This window comes from Nelumbo lutea, chromosome 3, assembly GCF_056320005.1.
Source record: "Nelumbo lutea isolate HS-2025 chromosome 3, American lotus-T2T, whole genome shotgun sequence".
In the NCBI taxonomy this organism is placed as follows: Eukaryota; Viridiplantae; Streptophyta; class Magnoliopsida; order Proteales; family Nelumbonaceae; genus Nelumbo; species Nelumbo lutea.
This window is the reverse complement of record NC_142686.1, coordinates 28,733,802-28,760,091: the sequence shown is the minus strand read 5'-3', so window position 1 is coordinate 28,760,091 and position 26,290 is coordinate 28,733,802. Positions and strand designations below refer to the sequence as shown.

At 37.3% G+C, this 26,290-nt stretch overlaps 1 protein-coding gene across 1 annotated transcript; it reads right to left on the bottom strand.

Moving 5' to 3' along the window:
• Positions 1–1,817: 1,817 nt before the first annotated feature.
• Positions 1,818–22,048, bottom strand: LOC148863894 (phosphoglucomutase, cytoplasmic). The gene is made up of 19 exons (XM_088977537.1): positions 21,603–22,048; positions 21,388–21,480; positions 19,711–19,792; positions 16,985–17,040; positions 13,645–13,758; positions 13,450–13,512; positions 9,633–9,752; positions 9,436–9,536; positions 6,318–6,377; positions 6,108–6,207; positions 5,833–5,990; positions 5,668–5,763; positions 5,333–5,396; positions 5,142–5,223; positions 4,865–5,040; positions 4,699–4,775; positions 2,844–2,976; positions 2,165–2,281; positions 1,818–2,073 (listed from the first exon to the last, which is right to left on the bottom strand). The coding sequence occupies exons 2-19, from the start codon at positions 21,463–21,465 to the stop codon at positions 2,002–2,004; spliced, it is 1,749 nt and encodes a 582-aa protein (XP_088833663.1). The 5' UTR covers positions 21,466–21,480; positions 21,603–22,048; the 3' UTR covers positions 1,818–2,001.
• Positions 22,049–26,290: the final 4,242 nt, after the last annotated feature.

Here is a 26,290-nt window from a genome sequence, read left to right as displayed (position 1 = left end):
TTTCTCAAATCGTTTTTTCTCTCAGTGCTTCTGGTTATTTGTTTTTGTCTTAGCACACTTAACATGCTTTTTTTATTGTATTTTTCATTGCTGTTAATTTTTCTACTTTATAACCTAAGCATTTATGAATGAACTTAAGGCGTAAAAAAATTATGTATTAAGCTTTGCGAGTATTTTTCTTGTATTTGACATTGAACTGTTGGAGGGTGAATTTATTATTATCATCTAGTAGTCAAACCCATGTCTCTATGTCAATAATGTCATGGACCAAGCTCAACGAGCCCATGGGCTTACATATATGAACTTGTGCTCATTTTTTAGAGACGGCCAAGATGGTATGGGCTGATTGTGTGGAGCTTTATGATGGCACGGTTGGACAGCTAAGGCCTCTTTGGGGTCCAATCCCTTGAGCTGGTCAGATGCTTAAGCATTGGAAAAAGTAAATATGTACAAAATACAAGATTGTGCATTCTATTTGTACTCCTTCCAAACGGAGCTATTAGTTACCTTCTCTGTGCACATTCTGGTAGCTGATCGAAATTTATGCATCCTCCCTAATATTCGTGCATTCCTTTTGGATGATGTAACACTTCCATGCAGCTTTACTGGAACCCTTCAACACTTCAATAGCAGCCTTGGAGTCTCCTGTTATAACATGAGGATACCTTAGCGCCTTTGCCAATTTGTGGGCCTCCGAACTAACCCTCATTTCAGCTACCATGATCAAAGCTTTGCAAATCGGGCCAGCTACTATTTTTATCATTTCTCCTTTGTAGTTTCTTGCAATACACCCAAAAGCACAATATCAGTGGCTGATATGATACAATCCTTGGAGGAGCGTATCGATACTTTTAACCTTGTTTAACCTTCTCATTCCTGTCCTTCCACAGGTACGAAAGGAGATAGCCGATTTCTTCTCACAAGTAAACATATGTTTTGTCACTCTTGGAGTTTGTTAGATCTATCCACCAGCCAACTAATGACTGGTTCAGTTCAAACTTCGTCCTTGGGATTTGGTCTTCTACGAGGGACCAAACTTGGGTTTCCATTTGACAGGAGATAAATATACCACATAGTTGACAGTCTGTGTCGTACTTAATAATTCCTCTCCTGATTAAGTTTACCAGGGTTGGTAGTTTATTCCTAGATAGCAACCAAAGGAAAACCTTCATCTTCGAAGGGAAAATTACTTTGTTTAATTTCTTACTTAATTTTCTATAATTTCATTTTGCTCCCCTTCATCATTTAGGGTGGCATAAGCTGATTTAACCGAGGATAAGCCCTCCGTGCTCACTCCCCAAACCATCTCATCTTCTTTGTTCTCTGATGGAAGAACAATAGCTTTAATTTTTTGAACTATTTCTTCTCTGAACAGTAAACATAGTATTTATATTTGAGGCTGGGTTGATGACATCCTCCACTTTTTTATTTTTAATCTTTACTTCATTTAGATCCGGAACCATATTATTAAGGGTGCATCCAGCATCCAACTACCAAGCCATAATTTGCATGCTTTACCACTCCCAATTCTCCAACTTGTGCATTTTTTCAACTTTTCCTTCGATTACGTATTCCTTCCAAGCCCACGACGCATTATTTTTTCGAGATTTGAAAAAAAAAAAATCCTTTCAAATATTTTGCCTTCACGTTTAGGATATTTGTGAAGTTGGTAAGCTCCATTTTCTTAATACCCAGCGGCCAGCCCACCGTTCGATTTTAGCATGGCCATATTCATAAATCATAATTCAGGAAGACTGCGTATCCTTGAACTGCACCAAGATGATAGATAATGGATTAACTGCTGCACCAGATTAAAATTGATGACGACAAAGCTTAGTTCCTCTTTCTTTGCTTTTTGTGGAATGAAAAAGTACTTATTCAGGTTGTCTCGATTGAGTGATGGATAGTAATAGTATCATGGCTCAGAAAGTTTTAACATACGCGGACATCGCGTACTCCTGAAATTTGGAAATCAAAATCTTACTGCTGCATGCAAGCAGTTTATGTAATAACTGTGGGTGCAGATCGACCAGTGAATTCCTGCATCTTTGAAAGACTTAGAGCAACTTCCACCTGTGTTCAACATGCAAGCGTAGTCAAATTCAACGATAACTAGAATGCATAGGAAAAGGTTGACAGAGATGAAGCAAATAAAGATTCTTACAAGAGGAGCAAGTGCTTCTTGAGAATCCCTGCCAGTCTTCGAGGAATCCTTTTCATACAGCTCAATGTAAAGTCGGATAGTTGCTCCTTCAGAACCAGTTCCAGAGAGTCGGAAAACCTGGAAATACATTAAGGGATATGAGGTAGAAGAACCAGAGGGGAGAATGGAAAAGAAAATAAAGAAAGAAAAGATCTTAGAAGAAATCTCATTATCAACTGAGACAGTTGGCACCTTCTGCATCCTACAACTATATTCAATAACTAACTCGACATAAGTAGCTTATTAATACCATTTCAATGCTTCATAAACATCAAAAAGCATTAGGACTATGACATGTTAATCGCTGGAACTATAAATATAAAATAGCAGTTCCTTGAAAGATTATATGTTATAAAAAATATTACAAGTTCTTTTTGTTTCTCTATTTAATGTTGGATATCCTAAACCAGGTTAATCCACGGTCAATAAGCTTTGAATCACTTTATCCCAGTTGAGGATAAGGCTGCAAGTCTGGTTGTCTGATTTGAAGAATTTCAACCACATTGGGCTCAGGATAGGATTCAGGCCCATTGAAAAATTAAAAATTCCCAACCCGAGTTGCACCCGTTGTTCAGGAGATGGTTTTTAACTGAATATTCAATAATAAAGGACATGGAGGACATGGATGGAAATCCATTACCAATCTTGACCCATCTTCAAACAGATATCGGATACCCTGGTGCTTTGAAATGGAACCATCAACAGGATCCTTGTATTCAAATTCATCAGCTTGGACAACATCTGACACATCTGATCTTATACCCTTAATAATCCTGAAAAGAGAAACATCAAACCACTCAGAAAAGAAAGCCACAAACTTGTAAATTACACTGCTACTGGAATTCCATGATGGCATAAAATGAGATTGGTTGGACAGTTTCAAGAAATCAACTTTATGTGGCCTGTGAAATACACTACACTACAATTGCAAAAAAAAAATAGAAAAGAAAATAGAGGGGGAGAGAGAGAGAAAGAGAGAGAAGAAGAAGAAGATCAAACGCTTTTTGGTACATTTCCCAATGTTTTCATATCATGTCTTTTTTTTTTTTTTGATAGATTTTCATATCATATCATTTTAGCCAAACATTGCATTCTTATCACAAAAACATTGGTACAGGACCAAAATGATAACAACATCATACTACTCAAGTTCAAAAGACAAAAAAAAAAAAATGTGTGAGAACATGGGTTTGGTTCTGAGCAAGGTTCAAAGTATTGATACTCTTGATACGCAGAATATAGAGTATTCTTCTCATCTCTTGTCAGTAGACAAGTATTATCATGTAAAACAAATAAAATATGCAAACTATTATCATGTAGACAAGTATTATCATATAAAACAAATAAAATATGCAAACTACTAAAATAATAGCTTTTCTGTCACCAAGATATTTGATATGATACACCTGATACAAGGTATATCGTATCAATATTTTGAATCCTGGAAGAAAAGTATTTGAGAATGGTTTACTTCTTTGTTTGGGTGCAGATGGAATTTCCCTCTGAATGTGCAAAGCTTATTTTACCTCTTTTTCCTTCAGCTGGCCAACGAAAAGAGAAGCCTAGAAAGTGTATGCTGGTCTATTTGGGAGGAAAGGAACTCAAGAATATTTTCTGACAAGGAGAGAAGCCTAGAAAGTGTGATGGAAGTGATCCACATACCGGTAGTACATTGGCTGAAATCATTGGAGTTGTTTGCAGACTGCTCAGTGGATGATTTGCTAAGAAACTGGAAGGAAATTGCGAAGTCAGTCCCAACTAAGATGACTTCAAGTCCATTATGGAATCCTTCTCCTCATGGCTTCATCAAGCTGAATTTCGAAGGTAGCACTTTGGGAAATCCAGAGCCTTTTGGCATTGGGGGAGTTCTAAGGAATGAACTAGGGACCTGAATATTAATAAGCTGGTCATAGAAGGAGATTCTGAGGTAGTGGGTTGGTTAAAGGAAGATAAGATTGGGCTCTGGAACTACAGAAATGAGAAGAGGAAGTTTAAGTGGTTGACCAATGACATTGATATAAGTTGTATTAGGGTAAAGAGAAATGCCAATTCCCTCACCGATGGACTAGCTAGGCAAGGGGTGCATAGGGATTCTATTTTCTGGGCTCAATTGTAACCGTTATTCTCTTTCTTTTGAATGTTTTTCTGATCCCTTGGGGAGTTAAGATTTTTTATCTCCCCATCTTTGTATTTTAACCTCTTGTATTAATGCAATGCTTCCTGTTATTGATAAACAAAAAAAAAACAGATATTTTGAATCCTGGTTCTCAGAGCAGCTACTTTGTGGGGAAAAAAACTGAAGGTTAGGAATATATCCAGTCCACCCCTTCCAAGAGGCCAGATAGTTGGACTAGCATTAGGATAGTTTGATAGATCATTTAGATGAAAACATTATAAGACGATGTATAATGCGATAAATACAGTGCCCTGTCCTAATTTCGTAAGTTATATGTTTTACAACAAAGCATAGCCTTTAGGAACAATAAGGAGCATACTTGTTAACATCAGGAAGGGAAGACTGCAGTTTGACCAAATAGGCCATTAGCTCCTTTGCTGCACCTGCATCAACATTCTAGAAGAACAATTTGAACAGGTTAAGAAAGATGATCTGTGATTTGTACTGCTAGGAATGGCCAAAATATGGAACAGTAGAAATCATACTTCATAGTCATAGCGAGTATAATAGTGGCGGCCATAAGTAGCCCAATGTTGACGAACTATTTCTTCAACAGTTACTAGATTTCCCCCATTGAGATTTCCACTATTCCTGTATGCAAGAATAGATAACCAGGCTAAAACTGCCCAAATTCCATCTTTCTCACGTATATGATCTGAACCTGTAAGCACATGAGACAAGGAAATACAAATATACTCTTTGCTTTGCATCTTAAAATATACTAAAAAATTAAAAAGATGTTCCTACAATTGAGAAGTATACCTGTTCCAAAACTTTCTTCACCGCAAATTGAGCACAATCCAGCATCCATTAAGTTCCCAAAAAATTTCCAGCCAGTGGGTACCTGATAGAACAGAAAGGATTGACCAGATCAAATCTCTCAAACTAAGGGAAGAAGACTGACCGTCTGACACTTCTATCTAAGCCTCTTCATTGTTTGTATCAAAAGATACCTCAAAGAACTTCAGATTTAAATGTTTTGCAACAACATCCAGTGCAGCTGAAGTAGGCATGCTCCTGAAAACCACAATACCAAAACAATAATAACAAAAAATTGGTATCACAAAAGAACCATGTTATGAGCCTATGATCCTAAAAAGCAATACAAACTGCATCCAACTTGAAAAAGTGGCAGGATAGTAGGTAGTATATAGAGTAATCCATGTGAAAGGAATCTCCTCTATAAAACAGTGAAACTTGTATTCAAATAGGACAAAAATGGAAGTGTACTAAATAAGTGACAGTCAAGAAAACACAAAAAAGTGAAACACTAATTCAAAATACATACCTGGCAACACCCTTTAAACCAGAAGAAAAATAAGGGATGGCCTGAACTGCATTTGCAGCAATGATGGCAACAGAATCCGATGGAGTAACAAAAAATCTGGATTATAAGAGAATTCAGCATATTTTAAAGATGTCAATTCTCATCAAACGTCAAGAGTGATCTTACCTTTTACCAAGGATCATATTGCGATCTGCATCACCATCAGCAGCAGCACCAAATTCTGGTGGTTCACTCTCAGGGTTTGTTTTACTCAATCCCATGCGTGTGACCAACTCCTTTGCATATGTCAGGTTTGGATCTGGATGCCCTCCTCCAAAGTCTTCCTGTTAGCCCAAAAGGAAAAGTAGCCTTATATACAAATCAGAAAGAAAAAAGGTAAACTTAGAAAGCCAAAAAGCACAATCCAATACACAAGATACCTATACTAAATTCAGTAATACCTTGGGTGTGCAATTAAGCAATGAACTTTCACTTGCACCGAGCTCTTCCACAAAAATACGTTTGGCATAAGCTCCAGCTACTCCATGAAGAGCATCATAACTATATGAAAACAATCAACTGAATTTAAGCAACCCTATGAAGTTCATTTGAATAATGGCAGATCAAGTATAGTCTGCAAATATAGATCCAAGCCCATCCCATCTGCCTACCAGAACGTGAAGTTTGGAGATGCAAGCAGCTTCCGGATTGATTCAAAATCAAAAATTGACCTGGAAAATTACTACAGAAGGATTCAATGACTTCTCAAAGAAATCCCATGAAAAGAAAAAAGAAAGGAGAAAGAAATTACAAGCTTAAGGTTGTGATGTTATCCAGAATATAGAGAAAATTTTACCGTCCTAGTTGCACACAAATCCTTAACTGAATCAAACAGTTCAACGAATGAGATGCAACCAAATGCCAGAAAAGAAAAGTGTTATTTTGAAACTTCGAGGATTTATAGAAGTGTAATATATTTTTACCTTATTTGTTTAAGAAAATTAGGACATAAACCATGGAAAACAAACTTGTGAAGAAAGCATAAGATACCATTCATCAAATAGTTAGATCAATTTTGTGAAGTGAAAAAAAAAGCCCCAGTCCTGATTATTGAATAAGAATTTTACTATGCATCTAATAGAGGGCATCAGATAACCCTACAGAATGGATGATGCTATACACCTTTCCCTCAATTAGACCAACTTTTCATAAATAAGATGCCTCTAGAATATATTCGGAGCACCATATATGTCTAAGCTTATCAACTGAATAGAATCTTCCACAACCAGTACATAAGAGCTTCCAAACATGGAAGATGATATAAGCTTTGGTTTCTTCCCCACCAATCACTCCTACGTAAATAGCATAAGATGAAGTTTTTTTTTTTTTTGATAAATAAAATCATTCCATTAAAATAATGACTAGAAACAAGAAAATCCCCTTAGAGGCACGAGGTGCAGCCTCTCCAAACAGCAAATACACAAACTACAACAGGGAATACATGAATGTTGATGCTTAAAACAAGAGTTATAGTTGTGCCCAGAACAATGTTTCCCTATTTATCCCTTGTTTTGCCAAGACATCAGCAAAAGCATTAGCTGATCTCCCAACCCACTGTACTGTTATAGACATATTTCTTGTCAGCCATTTGAATTTCTTTAGCTCATTTTGTAGCCCCAAGTGACATCCTCCGGATTATTTAACCAGTCCACCACTATCTTAGAATCTCCTTCAATCAGAAGCTGCTCCACGCCCACTTATTTTGCAATAAGTATTCCTTGTATTGCAGCTAACAGTTCTGCCCGGATAGAGTTCCCAACACCTAAAGGGCCAGAGTACACCTCCCATCCCAGAGGGACCCAGGTTACCCTGGCTACTCCCATCAAAATTCAGCTTCAAAGAACCAAGAGGAGGGGGGACCCAGCTAGTCAATACCCTTACCTTGTAGAAGGAACAGCTTGCTACCAACTTCCAATCCTTCCAACAATCAGTAAAAGAGAAATGGTTAAATAATTCTAGTCTTTAACCAATGTATTGACCTGGACATAATGCAGTCCTTTAAGGCTTGACTGCTTCTTCCTTTTTCTTGGAAGATCCTGGCATTCCTTTCTTCCCATACTGTCCATAACAATGCTGCTCATGAGCATCTCCACATTTTCCTTCATCTTTTATAGGGCTAAGAGAATAAAGAAGGGTTAAAAATTGTGCTTACTTCTGCTAGCATATCCCATCTATACCCAAACAAAGATAGAAGCCAAACCCAGAGTTCTGTAGTTACACTACAAGATAAAAATAGATGAATACAATTCTCACCATGAGATCTGCAAAGAATGCACCAGTTTGGTGAAATACAAAGGACGGGCCTTCTCTTTTGTAGGTTATCCATCGTGTTTACTTTATCATGCCACACTTCCCAACACAAAGCCATAACCTTGGGGGGGACCGACCTACACCAGACTTCTTTGGAAGGGAAACTTTGTTGAGAGGAAGTTTGGCAAAGGAACTTGAAAAATGAGCCACAAGAAAAAGACCCATTGGGGTGAATGGCCCAAATCCTTTCATTAGGTTTCGAAGAATCCAGCCAAACCTTATCAAGGAGACACAAAAGAGTAGACAAACAAGCATAAGATGAAGTTCTATCCTCCAAAATAGAACAACAGAAACATGGGGGAAGCCCAAATACAAGGAAATAAACAAATAATACAATAACCCTCTAGCATCAGAAAGGGGGTGGAGCAACCTAAATGTGGAAGGTGATTGTCACATTGTGATTCGTTGGTTTCAAGGCAATGGCTGAAGGTCTGGACTCTAAGAAATCAAATAAGAAAAGCTATGACATTGGCAACCAATCTGAAATGTTCATTCAGCTGGATACCAAGGAGTGCCAATAGCCTACCCAACAGTCCTATGCAGATCACAAGTATTTATTAATCTCCTGCAGAGAAGAAGGCCTAATGTGTGCCTCTCCCTTCATATGTGCTCTCTGTGCAAGGCTAGTAGTGAATCCTTACCCCATTTATTAATCTCCTATTCTTTTGTTTCAGCAGTCATGTTTCGTGGACTTTCAGGCATGCCTTTAGTGAAGTGGAAAATATTGTCAAGATTTTAAATGCAGATTTCAAGTGAGTTAAAAGGACTGCAAATGGGATGGCTGATACTCTTGCTAGATAGGGGGTCATGAGACAGCAATTGTTTTGGTCTTCATTGTAATTGTTTTTTGTTTGGGCTGGCAGCCATTTCACCACTGTACTTTTTTCTCTCTTTAACTTAATGAATTAAATTTTCTTGCCAAACAAAAAAAAAGATCAGGCATTGTAGAGAACACTGATGTGGGCCCCACAGAAGTGGTCCCCACTGTGTTCGTAGGACAGCATGTGTAGTTATTTGTTTCAGTTATAATAGTGTCAGTTTGGGTCAGTTTGTTAATTCAGTTGTTATTTATTTCAGTTTTTTATTTACTTTATTTATCATGCAAGTACTAAGGGCAGATCTGTCCTTTCCTTTATGTACTAAACATAACCTATAAATACTAAGAGAGTGGCGGCGGCAGATGTGTTAGAATCTGTCCCTCCTTTCAACCCCTTGTTCTCCTGTTTCTCTTCCTTCTCCTTTCTCTCACTTTTCTTCTGCTTTTGTAAACCTAAAATCTATTAGGATTCAAGACTGATTACAGTCTTGATCTTCTACTGGCATTATTTGTTAATTAAAAAAACAATCAAGCATGATTATTAGGGAACAAGCAAATATAGCAAGTTCAGCATAATGAAACTTAAGGAATAGATTGCTTACTTCATCAGTTTCACATAATCACTAGCTGAATCAAAAACTTCGATGTCAAATTGTCCCTCAGGCCCCCCAAAGCTTGTAGCACCTATGCTAGAAATATCAACCTACAGTATTTGTTGAAAATAGCAGTATAAAAACATGATTAGGAAACTGCAGTGAAGAAACTTAAGGAATAGAAAAAATCTTCCTTTGGGTAATACATCTGGTAAGTCTTCTGCAATGAAGTACTCCTTTATTGTTTTTGTATTCTCATAGATCTTATCTGTGATTGCCTCAGGAGCAGGCCCACCATTCTCCATGTTGTATTTGATTCCAAAATCCTGTGATAAAGAGAAAGAATTATAAATGTCATAAGAAACCTTATAAATGTGTGACATACTAGCAAAGCTAAAGTGTTGGAATGGTAACCCACATCATTTTTAAACAGAAACCTTCTACTTGTCAAAACAATATAGGAGATTTATATATATCAGCTAAAGGACCTATTACTTAGTTTTTCAATAACATTGTAAGTAGATAAAAAATCCAATTCTATTTTGTAGGAGATTTTTTCTTGATTACAAAAACTTTATGATGTGGGAGCCAAGTGGTCAGACATGGGACTTACTAAACTTTTCATGTGTTGTTACAACAAGCCACCCCATTAACCATAACTGAAAATTGAGTGGTAGTAATAGTACACACCTTAATCAAGTTTTTCCACTTCAAACTAAAATTCGTTCTTCTTAAAATGTAGTCTAAAATGCCAGTTTACATGATCATAGACCTTTTCCAAGTCTACTTTTGCATAGTAAACCCGCCTTACCACTTCTCTTCCTTGTATCTATGAGCTCATTCGCCACCAATACACCTACCATCAGCAAAAGCACCTTGGATTTCTAAAATAGCAATAGACAACACTATTTTCAATCTTTTTAGCTAGGGCCTTTGAAACGGTTTTTTACAAGCTCCCAATAAGGCTGATTACATGGTTATTACAGACATGTATATAGTCAATTACATGGTTATTCAGTCCATTCCATCCCAGTGTGTTTTTTTTTTCTTTTTTTTGGAAGGTTACTTGCACTTTTATTAAGAAAATGCTACCTCAACTTTTCACCATGGAGAAATCTCAGAAATGTTACAAGGTAACCCCCAAAACAAATTTTCTTTCTTAACAACTTGTCTAGACTCTAGACAAAGTATCAGCCACATTGTTTGCTGCCCTATGTGTCCATAACCATGCCACTCCTAATAATCTTGCTTGAGTTAGACATGTCTAAGAGTTTATCAATGTTGCCATGTTCCTTTTGAATTTCTCCTCATCTAGCTTGTAACTACTGTAGAATCCCCTTCTACCTCCAAATTGAATATCTATATCTATACTACTATTAATGTACAAATTATGTGAAAATTTTATCCTTGACTAAGATACCCCTTTCTTTGAATTTGGTCCCCCTCTAATTTTGAGGACATTTGAACTTATACTTTTCACCTAATTCAATTCCCTCTCATTAAGTCTTACGCATTTAAGGTGATGTAATTTTATTAAGAGGAGGCGAAGATTACAAAGCGCCCTATTCAGGAGCAATAGACCCGAACCAGGGCCTAGGAACAGAATTACAATTCAAATAAACTACAAGAACCCAGTTGCAACCCAAGCACCCTACTTTGGAGACCTTTTACAGTAGCTGTCCAAGAGACTAGCCTTCCATAGGATATAGAGATTAAACTATAGACTTCCTTGGAGCAGTTCTGAAAAATTCTTTTGTTTCTTTCCTCCCCCAAATGGTATTAATTATAGCAGCCGGTATTGTCTTCCAAACATCTTTAGCCAATCTTGACATGCCTTGAATCTCCCAGCACCACAATAAGTCCTTCAAAAAAAAAGATGATGGCATGGTCCAGCTCATTCCCACAGAAGAGAGATAATGACTCCACAATTCCGCAGCAACTGGGCAATGGAGGAATAAGTGTGTTGAATATGTTAGTCTTTTCTTTAGTTTAGTGCTGCAGGGGCACATATGTAATTTCATCTTCTTTTATTATTAGAGGGGTTCACCCTAATATAAATAACAAAAAGGATCTATGTTTTTGACTCCAAAACTTTTTCCCCTCCTCTCTTTTCTCTTCTCTCTTCTCTCACTGTTCTGATATTCTGCTGTGTTTACCAAGAAAATATGGTATCAGAGCGACAGATCTGGGTTTAGGAGCAGTGAGATCAATCCTTTTCTTCCTCCAGTTTTTTCTTTTGTCTATTGTGGATCAACTCCAAAGAAAAGGTACATCTAGTTGATGTGAGGAGACTTGCTGTGTAGTTCTTCCTCTTCCCTCTTGGTCGTGGGCCCAGAAAACCCCAAAGAAAGGGAAGCCAAATGCTGTGAAGGGTGTTCCCGATTTTTTTTTTCTCAACTTTGTGGATCGATTGATCCTTCTGTACCCAGGTGAGTGGATTATGTAGGTCTAATGACCTGTGGCTGCTGTAGAAGTGTTTCCTCTCAGCCTATGTGGATCAAGTGATCTTTTTATTTTTATTTTTTTTTGAGCCCTGAAAGGTGGTCTGTTCAGGTCTGCATGTTCTGTAACTGCTGTGACAGCAGTTTTTTTCCCCTTAGTTCCTATTAAAACTACAGTGATCGTGTGGCAAAAATTGGTGAATTATTGCTTGGAGGGACTGGTCAGACCTGATACCGATATGTTTTTATCTGAACTGATTCAGTAGTGTGGAAATCTGAGAACAAGTGATGTTGTGTGATCAGATTTGACTATGCTGTGCGAGAACAAGAACTAATTTGTGCCTAGAACTGTGACTGGACTAAATTTTAATATCTTGACTGAACTGTGAGCTGTGACTGAACTGAGAACTAGTACCTTGACTGAATTGTGACTGAACTGCGAACAAGTACCATGTCCTCTGAGGATTCTGGTAGAGGTGTCAATTGGACTGAATTTGGTCCAACCCGATCCAGTCCAATGCGAGTCCACTTACAAATGGACTAGACCCAATCCAGTCCAAATCTAATACAAATGGACTGGATTGGATCCAATGGAAACCGAATGAAATATAAAAAATTATATAAAAAAAACAGGACATATAAAAAATTACAAAAATATATCAAAATGAAGAAAATCTGAAAATTACAAAAATATACCCTTTTGGCATTGAAAAGACACTTTTGTAAAAGTACTTTCATAAAAGTGCTTTCGTATAAGTACTTTCATACAAGTGTTTTTGTACTTCTATAAAACTATAAAAGTACTTTCATAGAAGTGCTAAAGTGCTTTCATAAAAGTGCTTTTGTAAAAGTGCTTTTATTAAAGTACTTCCATAAAAGTGCTTTTGTAGAAGTGCTTTTATAAAAGTACTTCCATAAAAGTGCTTTTATAAAAGTACTTCCATAAAAGTGCTTTTGTAAAAGTGACTTCATAAAAGTGCGTGTAAAAGTACTTTTATAAAAGTGCTTTCGTAAAAGTACTTTTGTAAGTGCTTTTATTAAAGTGCTTTCGTAAAATTGGTTTTACAAAACTGCTTCTATAAAAGTGCTTTCATAAAAGTACTTTTGTAAAAGTGTTTTCGTAGTACTTTTCATAAAATTACTTCTATAAAAGTGCTTTTGTAAAAGAGTTTTTGTAAAAGTGCTTTCATAAAAGTACTTTCATAAAAGTGATTTTATGCTGGCTTCAGTTTTGATCGGTTTCAAATTGGACAAGAATTTGACCTCATGATCGGATTATTGGAAATTTGGTTTAGGTCCAATTCAGACCAATAAGAATATGGACCAATTTATTTTGAATTGGCCCAATCCAATAATTATGATGGACTGCCCAAATCTGATTTGATAAGGTTTGGATCGGATTGGATCTAATCCAGGATGGTTATACTGCCTTTATTTTGCAAAATCCAGGATGCAAGATGATCCATGGTAACTTCTCATTTTGACCACAAAGCTTTCAAGAGAAAAAGGAAATATGGTGGCTTCCACTTGCTCCCTTTCAAGAGAAAAAACTCATGGTCAGTAGTGATCACCCAACACATACCTCATGTGGCCCACCAGGATTGTGACTTGCTGTCAATATAAAAGCTCCCGATGCCCTGGACCCCTGAAATTAAAAATTTATTGATGAATAGTCAAAATAATATATATTTGTTTAGAAAAATTGGCAAGATTGCAGCTCCAAAAGTCAACACCATTTACAAAACAAAACCAAATGAACACAGATAGGTCAACTTACATCTACCCCAACTCGTTCACGGATTACAGCTGATACAGCAGGAGTTGACAGTAATCCATTTTGTCCCACCCACACACGTCTTACTCCATTTGCAGCTGCCATCTTAATAATAATCTGCGAATTTCAAAAAACAGGAAAGAAAGAAAAAACAAATTCATAGTTAAAACACGGCATGGAGTTCCTATAAGCATTCTAGGATATGCATGATGCATAGAGAGACTAGATAGCATGAAAATAGATACTCAGGCCAGGCATAGCATCTGGTATAGAGGATATATTGAGTTGGTCAAACCCCAGCCATGAAGCCTGAGCAGAATACCAGGCCTGCAAACCACTGCCTGGGCCACAGATAATTATTTAGTTATAAAGTTATATGGTAGTTAATATAATTACAATTTTATATACACTGTTAAATTTTACTTATATCTATAATAACACAGTATTTGCTTGCAATTATCTCATTTGTTTCATCATAGAAGGGGCAGAAAAGTTTTTAATGTGAAATATCTCACCTATAATTTCACCCCATTTGCAGTGAAAACTAATTTTTGTTTCCCAGTATTTGTTTTCTACCATAAATTACCACAACCTCAAGAAAAAAAAAATTAAATGAATGTGGCATTGGATGGCTAAATCTGCTTCAGTGGATCCCTGAATATGCCAGCAGTCTAGTTGATTCTTTAGCAATAGAAGGTCTGAAGGGATAAGTAGAGATGAGCTGGTTTGGCGGCACCAGGCCTGGGGTTGAACATGTAATCCTGCTTTATATTATGATTTGTTTGATTTGTGTAAGTTTTGGCTGTTCATGTACTGATCCACCTCATTCCAATCTCTTTGGATGGTAGAGAGATTTCTCTCCTGCATGAACAAACTCTGATTGATGTTCCTAATAAAATAAAGTGGACTTCAACCCAAGTCAAAATTGTGAAAACCTAAAACAAAGACAAACTAGACTACAGGACAACTTTGTACAAGTATAAAAAGCAGTCTAACATATCAGTGCAACATATATAGAAGCAGGCTCATCTGGGCCCATGTGGGCCCCAACATCTCTGAAGCAACCCATCCTGGACTTCATTCAGACCTCTGGTGGATCAGGCTGGACCTGACCATGGCATAAAATGCCAAGCCCTCAGGGCTTAGTGTGCAGGGAAGACAGCCCAATATCCACCCCTACAATAAAGCACACCATCTAGAACTACAAGCATACAAGCACCTATTCTTTTCTAGTAGAAGGTGAGAAAAGATGTAGTCAAGGGACAAAAAGATACATGTTTCCAGAAATATTTTAACCAGAACAAGTAGTGGCAGAAAATGTCACCAGTTCAGTTCAACCTAGTTTGCCACTTTGCCTATGATCCAACCAAACACAAAATCGTTTAGCATTCAAGAGTAGGATATAAAATAAAACAAAATTAAACTTTGAAATCAAAATACCACTGAGTCATGCAGTTTACATTGTTATTATGTTGAAACTGATTGATGCAGCCAGTTGGCTATTGATTACTAGTCCAGGATGAACCTATAAAGAAGCCCAAGTTAAAGAATTAAATGACTTTTACTTTATATTATCCCTTTGTTTCTTTTCTGAGTGTCCCAATAGGGTCATTTGACTTTAAAATTGAGGTGTCATGTGACTTTGATGTTCTCACTCAGGGCTACGTTTGGTTTGCAGGAAGATTCTGGTTGGATTGGAAAGGATGGAATGGAATGGAATGAGAAAGGAAAACTGGGTGCACAAATTTTATATTCCATTGCTTGGTTGTACAAGGGAAAACAATTGGAACATCAGCCCCAATAATAAAAGAAAGTGTTATTCTTTTTTGTGTCTGACAAGCCTCCCCCTTTCCCAAAAGTTGAGAACTGCAATCCCAGATATTTCCTATCCCATCACATAACATCTCACAAACCAAATGGAATATTTGAGAATATTCCTCTTTATCCCTTCCCTTCCTGCAAACCAAAGGCAGCCTTAGGGGTAGCTCTGTCCAATTCCACTGCAGATACTTTAGTTTGTGGTCTATTTTATTAGAATAGATGGCTGAGATTCAAAGCTAGTTTGTTCATCATTTAAAGAACTTAATATATATATATATATATATATAGAAAGAGAGAGAGAGAGAGAGATCCCGTAAACCTATTGGCAGCAGATTTGTTGAAGATAATAGAAGACTTTATACTATACCAAAGAGATGAAAGGTCTTCAATTGCTCCTCAATACGTTTCTCTTTGCTGCTGTTATCTTCTTTTTTTTAAGTGTTTTCAACAGTATTTTTGTGGTCTTAATGCCCAGATTATGATACTTTTTTTTTTTATGAATAAACAGAAACTTCTATTAAACATTAAGATGCTACCTCTCTATAAAACGCAAAGAAAAATTATAACTGAGCCCAAAACAAATTATCCCTATTCATCCCTTGCTTAGCCAATGCGTCTGCCATCCCGTTTTCTGATCTCCTCAACCATTGTATCCTGATATTCATGTTTCTAGTGAGCCACTCAAACTACTTCATTTCATTCCTGTAGCACCAAATTACAGAGTATGGATCATTTAGCCACCCCACCACCATTTTTCAATCCCCTTCTATTACCACATTTGCCAGCTGTAGCTCATTTGCAATCTGCACTCCTTGTACTGCTGCAAGCAACTCTGCTTTCAGAGAGTCACCCAAACCCACGGGACCTGAGAATAGAGCTACAATTTGACCTTCTGAATCTCTCAATACCCCTTCAATACCTGAGGGGCCTGGATTACCTTGACTTCTCCCGTCAAAGTTCAGTTTCACAAAACCTTCAGTTGGAGGTATCCAATACAGTTCCCACACTATAATACTATTTTTCAACTTAGTTTGATCAAATAGCCAAACCAAACTCGTACACTCTGATCCACACCAACTGTCAGTGCATCTCATTTTAGAAAACCTATCTCCACAAAATTTAACAAGTTCACCATATAACAAGGAAATAAATTAAAACTGTGACAAAAACCACACCCCACCACCAACAAAGCAAGGATATTATGGTGATACCTAATGTTAACCAACAAATTTTATCTACACAAAAAATTAATCAACAAAAGAAACCTTGGGAGAAGATGCTTAAGAATACTGAAATTTTGCATGATTAAGCTACAAAATTAGATATAAGATTGATAATCAGTTCATTCTACAATAAATCGCTTGCTTCAGCTAGAGTTACCTAGCTCAAAAATGGAGGAAGAGGATAGAGGTAATAACAATAGTTGAAGGGCATGACATCAAGTCATGCAGAAAAATATTAGATAATCAACAAATAGCAAGGAAGCATATGAAAATCTGCTTCTCTTTAACGAGAAACATACCTGAATGGCATCTTTTGAGAAATAGCGACCATCACCAGAAACAACAATGGTAGCATCTGGGATGCAGAAACAAGCGGTTATGAATTATAAGAAATGAATAAGAGCCTACCACATGATGATTAAATTTCATCAAACCAAGAAAAAAAGATTAAATTTTATTAAACTCAAAAAACAACAGAACAAGAGAAAGAAAGCTTAGCTATAAAAAGCTCTAATAAAAAAAAAAGAAAAATGTCAAATGAATACATTACATTGGAGAAATCAAAAAGTTGTAAAGCCCCTAAATTTAAAACTGGTTGCAAGTTATAAGGATCAGTTCGTCCACAAAATCATAAGCTGCCCATTATATTATAAACATAAATACAATTTACAATCTTGAACCCAAGAGAAATGGGGTTTCATCTAATTGAAGCTCAGCTATATATATTCTGACCTTTAATTTATAACATCAACAGATATCTACCAAAATAGTGTATGACAAGTGTACAAACTGAAATTTTCTCCACCTACCTACCAAAATAGTTTATCACAAGTGTACAAACAAGTAAAAAACTGTATCAATGAGAAAAAAGCATATGGCATGACTGATTAAGGAACTCATTTTCTTAGGGGATTAATTCAAAGGATCAACTTCCCCAAAGGATGGGGAATTCCAAAGTATTCTCCTCTTGTTGTCAAAATTTCTAGAATCGTCTCCCTTTCATATGAATAACCATGTAAGACATCAAATTCATCTTCCACTTTGCGCAAGCTTCAAGAATAAGCAAGCGAACATCAGAAATGCACAAAGGATTTAAAGAACTAATTCTGTATATTGCTGAGAAAGGGAAGATATGGTAGAAGGTGATATACTGTTCGCAACTTTGCACTGCTAAGAATATTGTAGATGCCCATCACCAATAAAAATCAAGAAAAAAATATAGACGCCCATCAACAAGTACCTCCAGTCATGGTAATCAAAAGGTGTGGTCAGAATATCATCAACGAGTACCTCCAGTCATAGGAAGTCTTCCAAAATGGGAATATCACACTGTTTGCACTGCTAAGAGCTCATAATATGTGCTTACTAATGCATATTTGTTTTCTGCCACTCAATATAAGTTATGAAATTCTTCAAAGAAAGCTTGTCAAGTCACACCATGAAATTCTAGAACTTCTCACAATTCTCAATTGTGCCTTTTCAGACAGAAATCCCTTGAACTGCCAATTACTTCTCCGCTGTCCAAGCCCAGGTGCCTGCAACCCTACCTGCTGTCCACCATCTGATGCAACTGAACATAGCCTGATAGCCAAGCCAATCAACCAAGGTGTCATTTTTCATTAGATTCCTTGCAGAAGTAGATGCAATCATTTGAACTTGGGGAAGTAAATAGAAGGTATCTCCCACTAGCCATAAAACCATCTAATATTTTGCCACCATGCACCAGTTCACCACCATCCTGCTAAGCACTTTTGTAATGGCAATCAATAAAAATGGTGAAAAAGTTCCCTTGCCTTAATTCTCTAAATATTGCAAGTAAAGCTGCCAGACATCCAATTGTCAACACTTCAAAGAAAGAGGTGAAGATTCAAATATTGATTCGTTCCATCTTTACTCCCAATTCTGTTCCTATCAGCATGTATAATATGAACTATGAAGTTCCAGTTCATGTAATCCAATGTCTTTTCCAAATCCACTTCATCCACTACACTTAGAATACCTATTGTCAATGTTGGCTTAGTGAACTCTTTTTCGACCAATGAACCATCAAAGATTTTTTTTTCCTTTACCATTCAAGCTTAAATTATATGCAATTACTACACAGCTAGAGAAAATTTGAAGAGCTAGAAGAAAATATGATATGTTACATATTTGCTTTAACAAGACACAGGTCACACACCAGCTGAAGATATTTCATTATGTAAACCTACCATAGTACCATATCTGCATTAAGAAGATATTCTTTCATATTTATGCAATAGCTGTCTTCTTTGATAGATCTGTTTTTTTTTTCAATCAATAGCTAAACATTTTATTATTGTATCTTCAATGATCTTTAATAGAACTGTTTATGCGGTAGCCATGCAGCTGAAGAAGCTCAAACCAGATAAAAACCATTTAAGCTTCTGAAGATATACATGATAAGTCAAATTGTAGGTCTATTTGTGGGAAATTCATTCTATTTCTACAGCACAAAAAAGTTCAGTAATGTTATTCACCTCAAACAGCAAACAAAAGAAACTGGTGTTATATTATATGATGCATAAAAATTATATCTTTGCCACACAAATCATTATAACACACTGAATAATCAAAATAAATTTGCAATAAAAAACAGCAATTTGAATCTTAAACCACTTTATTCAAAATAAATTGAAGGATCATTGAACTAAACACCTAAGTTGCAGAAATCAAAGTTCAAAATATCGATACAGGTCGATATGCTGATAGGGGTGTATCAGCCTGTATCAAGGCTCGCTTCTCCATTTTTTTTAGTTTTTTTTCAATCTGGTTGAGGGGGGTCGATTTAAGGCCCGTCTACCCCCCCGGACCATAGTCTGACCCAAAACACCCACTGTAGGGGCGTATCGAGAAGCCCCCAATACGGCCTAATAGGTATCGAAACTTTGAAGCCTGGCAGAAATTTGTCCCTGTTTGCTGCACAAGAAATGCAAATGTCTCCCACAACAAAATCATATTTTCAGGCTGCATGTGGAAGATATCTCAAAAGGAATAAGGTATTCACCTTTCACTTTATCTGCTGATAGTGCATTGAATGTTGATTGAACGAAATTGTGCAAGTAATTAGGTTGCATAAACACCTTCACCTGAAATATATATCACCAATGTAAGTTTACAACTATGAGACACTAAATTAGAAGAAATAGGGAAAAAGCATGTCATCACTTTTGTATTTTCTAAAGTATAAAAATGCTGTTAAGTAGTTCTAATTGAGTCAAGTAAGGATCGAAAGTTCCTTGGATGACCAAACCCCTTTTGGCCTTTTCTGACAAATGGAGGAATCTTGTGACCAATCCAAACCATTCATCAGATAGAGGACATTCTGTACCGGCCGGCCATGTATTCACTCCTGCAGTAAACATCAGTCCTATACCAGCCTTGTATTTTGTCTGACTAATAATGGCCCTTCAAATCTAAATTTAAAATACCACTTACTAAAAGAAAACTAATTTAAAATACCTATAAAAAAGGACATAGGTTGAACATGTCACAAGGTCTTTTGGACCAAAATTTGTTCCATGCATTGGGGGTGGGAAAAGGACCAAACAAAAGCCTTTTGGGCTCCAAACGAATCATGCAAACAGTATTAGTGTTCCCCACTAATGCTGCAATTGGTTTGAAGAAAATTGAAGAAATAAAATATTACAAGAAACTGCTTTTCCAAAGTTTCATTGACAAAAGGAAACCAAAATGGAAAAGAAAATAGGAAGAAAACAGAAGGTTAAATTTTCAATTTTTCGCCTTTCTATTTTCTATTCTTAAAGTTAGAGAAAACAATGGAAAAGGGAAGAAGCATGAGAGGAAGCAAAATTAGGTCCTACTCATCCGCCTGTCTGTCAGGTCCACATCAAGGTTGTTAACCTTCGCTCTGAACCTACCCCAATGAGTACAAGATACCCAATTGTGAATTGATAGCCAGGGGTCTGAGTCAGATTTCATTTATTGTAGAAGTTTTTCGACAACCATGCCATATTACAGGCAATTCCACTATAGCTTCATTAGAAAGTCAGTCTGTGCTCTCTCGGACTGGTGAAGGCGGGGGTAGCCCATCCCCCAAACTATGGACGGAAGTCAATCCCGAGTCTCCGCGATAACCAACCAGAGACCTACCTTGTCAACTGAGTCAATTGGCACCTTCAAATGAATAACAACTTATGAAGCGAAACCACACAAATTATAAACTACATCCTGTCATTGTTCATCGGAAATAAGCAGTATCTTATTGAAAGAGAATATATTTATACTGCCGGTCAGAGTATGTATCAAAACAAATCATAAAAAGAAAAGCTAATAAAGCCACCATAATTGGAAAAAAGAAACAGTACAAATGAAAATTGCAACAAGATAAGCTTCAACACTGATATGCAGCTGAGAGAACAATTAAACCGAGACCATCAGATTCCAAACAAAGTAACCATTGGATCAATAAAACATAAACATATGAATGAAATACAAAATCACGGATTTTCAAATGCAGAGGCTCGACCAGAAAGGACGAGATCAGCGTGTCTACTTCAACAAGCTGATAAAATGCACCCAAAAAAAGCATCTAAGACCAAAAATCGATGCCCATCCTAAAAGAAAAGAAGATCCAGAAGACAGATCTACCAGCAATCAAGAAAAGAATTAGAAAAACAAAAATGCTGAGAATAAGGATAGTGATTAACTCGACATAGATTACCTTCTTCCTTAAGCCAGAAGTCCCTGGTTTCTGCCCATCGAAAGGAGTAGTTTCTACACGATAAACTTTGAACACCATTTTTGCCTACCTCGCCTGTAAAATTTTGATTCAAATCAAAATTATCCATAAAAAAAACAAATGAATAAGAAAAAAAAAAAAAAAAGGATTTGGATTGGAGTGAATGAATAGAAAGAGAATAGCCGAGCATAACTCACTGTGTCACCGGTAGCGGTGGAGAGTTTGCGTTCTCAGTGTCAGTGGGCTGGCGAGAATACAAACTTACTAAGGAAGATGATTTATCGGGGTCGGGACCTGATGCACTTGTGTGGTGCACTTCCGTTCAGTCTGGAATGTTGATCTATTAGTGCTAGCCGTTGGTTTACATAGATTCCAATCTCAAAGCTTAAAGCATCCTCTCATGCTTACAAGATGATCCCTTCTTTCACCAGTCCAACGGTTAGATGATAGATCGTCCCAAAAATAAATGTACGGAATACACCACTTAGCAGACCAGAAGTATAGACGCTAAATCAGTATTGCATTTGTTGCGGTGTGCTGTCTGGTTTTGTTGTGTGTGTACTGAACTTTTACCGTGCGATGCATTTTGAGTCGGATCTACTACACTAAGTGGGTGAAAAAATCATATTTGATGATAATGAGGGATGACCTTTCCCATTAATTATAATCTGTCACATATATAATCACAGAAATGCTTTACGGCACTTCAGCAATACATGTCTAACTTTTTCAAAAAGCATATTTGGTAGCCAATTTTTTTTCCTACGGTCCTACCAATAATCAACAACCGTGTAAGTTTTCCCATGGTTTTGAAATCAGACGGTCGGACTGGGAATCGGTCATCCATTCCCCCCCCCCCAAAAACCGTTGATTTTGATCAGCGAATTGTTGAATCATGCAGTTAATAGTTTAAACTGTTTGAATGGTTTTGATCATTTATTATTTTATTTTTATTTTTTATTAAAACAGATCGAGCATTCGGTTCAAATGGTTAAACCATTCAACCCAGTAATCAAACCCCTAACCGATCTGGTCTCTGGGTTAGTTTTAAAAACCATGAGTTTTCGAAACACTGGCACAAAACTCGGATCTTGATGTAAAAATAAAACTGAATCCTCTAGGTAGATCGAAGACCTGATGACATTTTGGTTGTCTAAAATCAATAACCTGTAGGGCTGTTCATAACAAGACCCGGTCCGATCCAATCCGAATCAACCTGTTTTTCTTTAGCACCGGTCGGTTTCGAGTTACAAAAAAACATAAACTAATTGTTCGGTTTGGGTTCGGTTTCGATTTCGGTTTTTGATGAAGGGTGATTTGACTCGATCTGTGAAACAACGACACGTGGACAATGACCCAATGTAAGCGACAGCTCAGCATCGTGGTTCGATATAGCTAAGTGAACAAGCCCCTAAAGTAGCTTGCCACGACGCGAGCCCCCGATTCCCTGAGCTACCCCCAAAGGAATATTCCGAGGCAACACCAGCTCGCAAGCTGAGAAAACTAACTCGTTCGAACTCCCAAGCAGACAAGAAGTCCCGAAGAATAGTTTACTAATGGCACTCCCGAAGCATTCCTAGCTCGCTACAAAGTAGCTCATGAATGGATCACACGAGCATTCCACAGGAAGCTTCCATCTAACAGGCCATACCAGTCAGACTGCACCATATCACCTACTGACGGCGTAGTCCCTGTCCTTTCGCCAGTCTACACCCACATCTCTCAGTAGGTGGAGGCGTACCTATCACCTTGGAGACGTGTCACTCGCCCAGGTAAGGAGTATGCCCCAACGGCCACCTGCGCAGCCCTGGCAGTTAACGGCTGCAGCAGGAGATCTGGTGGCGGTTACACCCAATCCCCCAAGGAGTGCCCTTATAAAAGCCCTCAGGGCAGATGAGAAACTTCTTCTAGAAAAATAGACTAAAAAATCTCGAGTACAGGAACACTGCGCGGCCTACACTCTTAGCCCTCGTTTTTCCTGTCATTTCCCCTACATAGTACTAACTTAAGCATCGGAGTATTCCCGCCAGGGAAACCCCGGGAATCCTTCCTTTCATCTTCTCAGGTCTCGCTCGTTGCCAACAAGAAGGTAGTCAGCAGTCAGCTAGGAGTGTCTGGATCGCGCTACATCAGTTTTCATGTGTGAAAAGCGAAACCGAACCAACTTAAATATATAATATATTTTAGATATTATATATATATATATATATATATCAGCTTTATTTCGGAAATATACATATTATATATAAAATTTCAGCTTTAATCCATCAAATCATTTTTAATTTCTAGGCATCCAGCCTTTGCTTTTTAGACTTGAATCATTTATCATTCACATGAGAGAATCATTTACAAAACTGACTCAAACCAACCAAATCGATTTTAATAAACTAACCAGGTTAGATTGATTAGAAAAACATCAATAAACCAGCCCAACCCAACCCGTAAACAGCCCTAACAACCTAGGCCATGAACAAGCTGCATGATGGCTTACTTCAAACAAACTCTTTGTAACTGGTGCTGGATGCATTGCTGGGTGAATTAATACCAATCATGACAAGCCACGCGTGATCCTAATACATCAAACTAATATTGTATACAAATATGACATGCTACATTATGATTGGCCTACTACTATATATCATGAATACGTAGAATTTAAAAAAGAAAAACTAATGTCAGAATAACGGCAAGGACTTGGGCATCAATGTATCCAGACTTATTATGAAGTGGAAATTTAACATATATAAGTGCGTGCAGAAGATATTCTGGATGCTATATGGATATTAGAGCATATTCGCATGCATTTTTGCTTTTCAAGAGATGCAGCTAGTTCTAATGTATCACCAGTAGACATCATTGAGACCACAAGCACCCTTATCCCAATATGTGGAGGGAACTAGGGATGACCAGCAAACTGCCAATGCAGTCGGCATTTCTCAATTTGTTTGCGTTGTATTTGCATTCATTCTATGACAAGTGTCTATTATGCATGAATATTTATATATATATATATATATATATATAATGTGACACCTGGGCGAATACATGCCGGTATCGGTATTTAAGGAAATCTTACCTTGCCACGTGGCCCTGATAGACGCCATTTGTCTATAATCTACCTTAATTCACAAAGGGTGGTGCCCTAGACTCTACACTCGACCCAATTCCAACTCCGTCCTTTTTTGTAAGCTCCAAAAAAGAGTTTAAAAGAATGTGCCTAGTGTTTATCTAATTGTAAGAGAGGTGTGAAGTGAATCTCATCTTTCATTGGAGTCTGAGGGCTCTCTGGAGGACCTTTCTGTTTTGTTAGGGATGAAGCAATTTGGGTTTTTTTTTTTAGATACACATTACGGGAATTCAATTTATTAAATTCGTAATGGACATATGGATCCCTATATATATATATATATATATATATATATATATATATATATATATGTATATATGGTTTTTTAATGGTTTTCTTTGTTTAATTTGTTCGATAGACGCATTCCAAACCCTAATAAAGGTTGCATAATCCTGCATAGAATATTAGAATCTACTCGCTTTATCAACTGCTTTGGGACATCGTTGCAACTGGAAGACAGCACTCTCAGTTCTCTCACTTTGGTCTTCTTTCTCTATTATCGTCGTTACTTTAATTTCAGTCATTGAAATCAATCGTTTTTTCTCCACAACAATCCATGGTATACTGAATAAAGAAAATTTCAGTCACTTTGGGACGTCGCTGCAGCTGGAAGACGGCACTCCAACGGACTACCCTCACCGCAGCTACAGTGCTGACTTGTAGCTCCTCAAATATGTTAGAAACACTCCTTTAGTAGTCTCTGTGCCTGTTACGCCGGCCACCTGAAAATAGGCTTCAACCGCCGAAACCCAATGCCCTCCGGGATCACCTTATTTACTACCAAGCTGGTCAGTTCCTTTTTGACTTCTTTGCATTTCCCCAGTCACAGCCATACATTATTTTCTTTTGATTTGAAAAAGAATATCAGAGAAGTAAGCCCATTCCATGATTGCAAAGCCCACAAATTCGTGGGCCTAGAAAAGTCTTGGGCTTAAACACCTACCTCAAAGTCGGTTTGACCGAGCAAATAGGGGATGGACTTACTACAAAAGGAGGATTAACCATTAATATTGGGCAAACCACCAACGATGTGGCAGAAACCTAGGCCATAAGGACTATTACATGCATGGCACAAGAACAGACACATCATAATCGAATCGAATCAGATTCACGTACCACCATCCAAGCGATCCAACGAGCTCACTGTCTGAACTTATAAAACAAGCATGTCTAGAACAGCATCATCGAAACGCAAAGCAGGCCGTGGACAATCATCTTTCCACACTGCTACAGGTAAGTAAACCTGTATAGCTACTCTCCAGTCTACTAGATTCTTATATTTAGATAGCTGTGATAGTATGCTTAATATAGGTAGGTCTTGTGCGTTTTTTTGTTGCATTCAAGTGTTGGTAATTTTCTTCTAGATGAGAAAGTTATTTATTCACGTAGGAGATAGGTATTACTAGGAAAATAAATTATTTATTTACTCTAAAAAATAAATAATTTTATCAAATTTCCCATACCACCCCTAAATATCCCCTTTAGAGTTCATGATACCGGGAGAAGGACTGCTCATCATCTTCTTCGTCCCAACAACCAAACTAAGGGTATCCCCTTCCTTCCAACAACCGAACTAAGAATAGAAAAAGCATTTTTTACTAAATAGGAGGCATGCCAGTCATCACCATCATCATCCATGCCTTGTCCTAAGTATATGGGGTCGACTAAATGAATCTTGTTTTGCCAATCCATTCTATTCAAATCCATATCCAATACTGTTAAATTATTAGTGCTTAAGTTGTTATGGTGGGTCACTTA

What these genes read in the sequence shown, in the direction of transcription:
- LOC148863894 (XM_088977537.1), bottom strand. Translation starts at nt 21,465, where the DNA reads ATGGTGTTCAAAGTTTATCGTGTAGAAACTACTCCTTTCGATGGGCAG. An exon ending in ATCAGCAGATAAAGTGAAAG is followed by an intron (nt 17,041 to 19,710) that starts GTGAATACCTTA and finishes TCTGCATCCCAG; the next exon opens with ATGCTACCATTGTTGTTTCT. An exon ending in TGAAGAAAGTTTTGGAACAG is followed by an intron (nt 5,041 to 5,141) that starts GTATACTTCTCA and finishes ATGTGCTTACAG; the next exon opens with GTTCAGATCATATACGTGAG.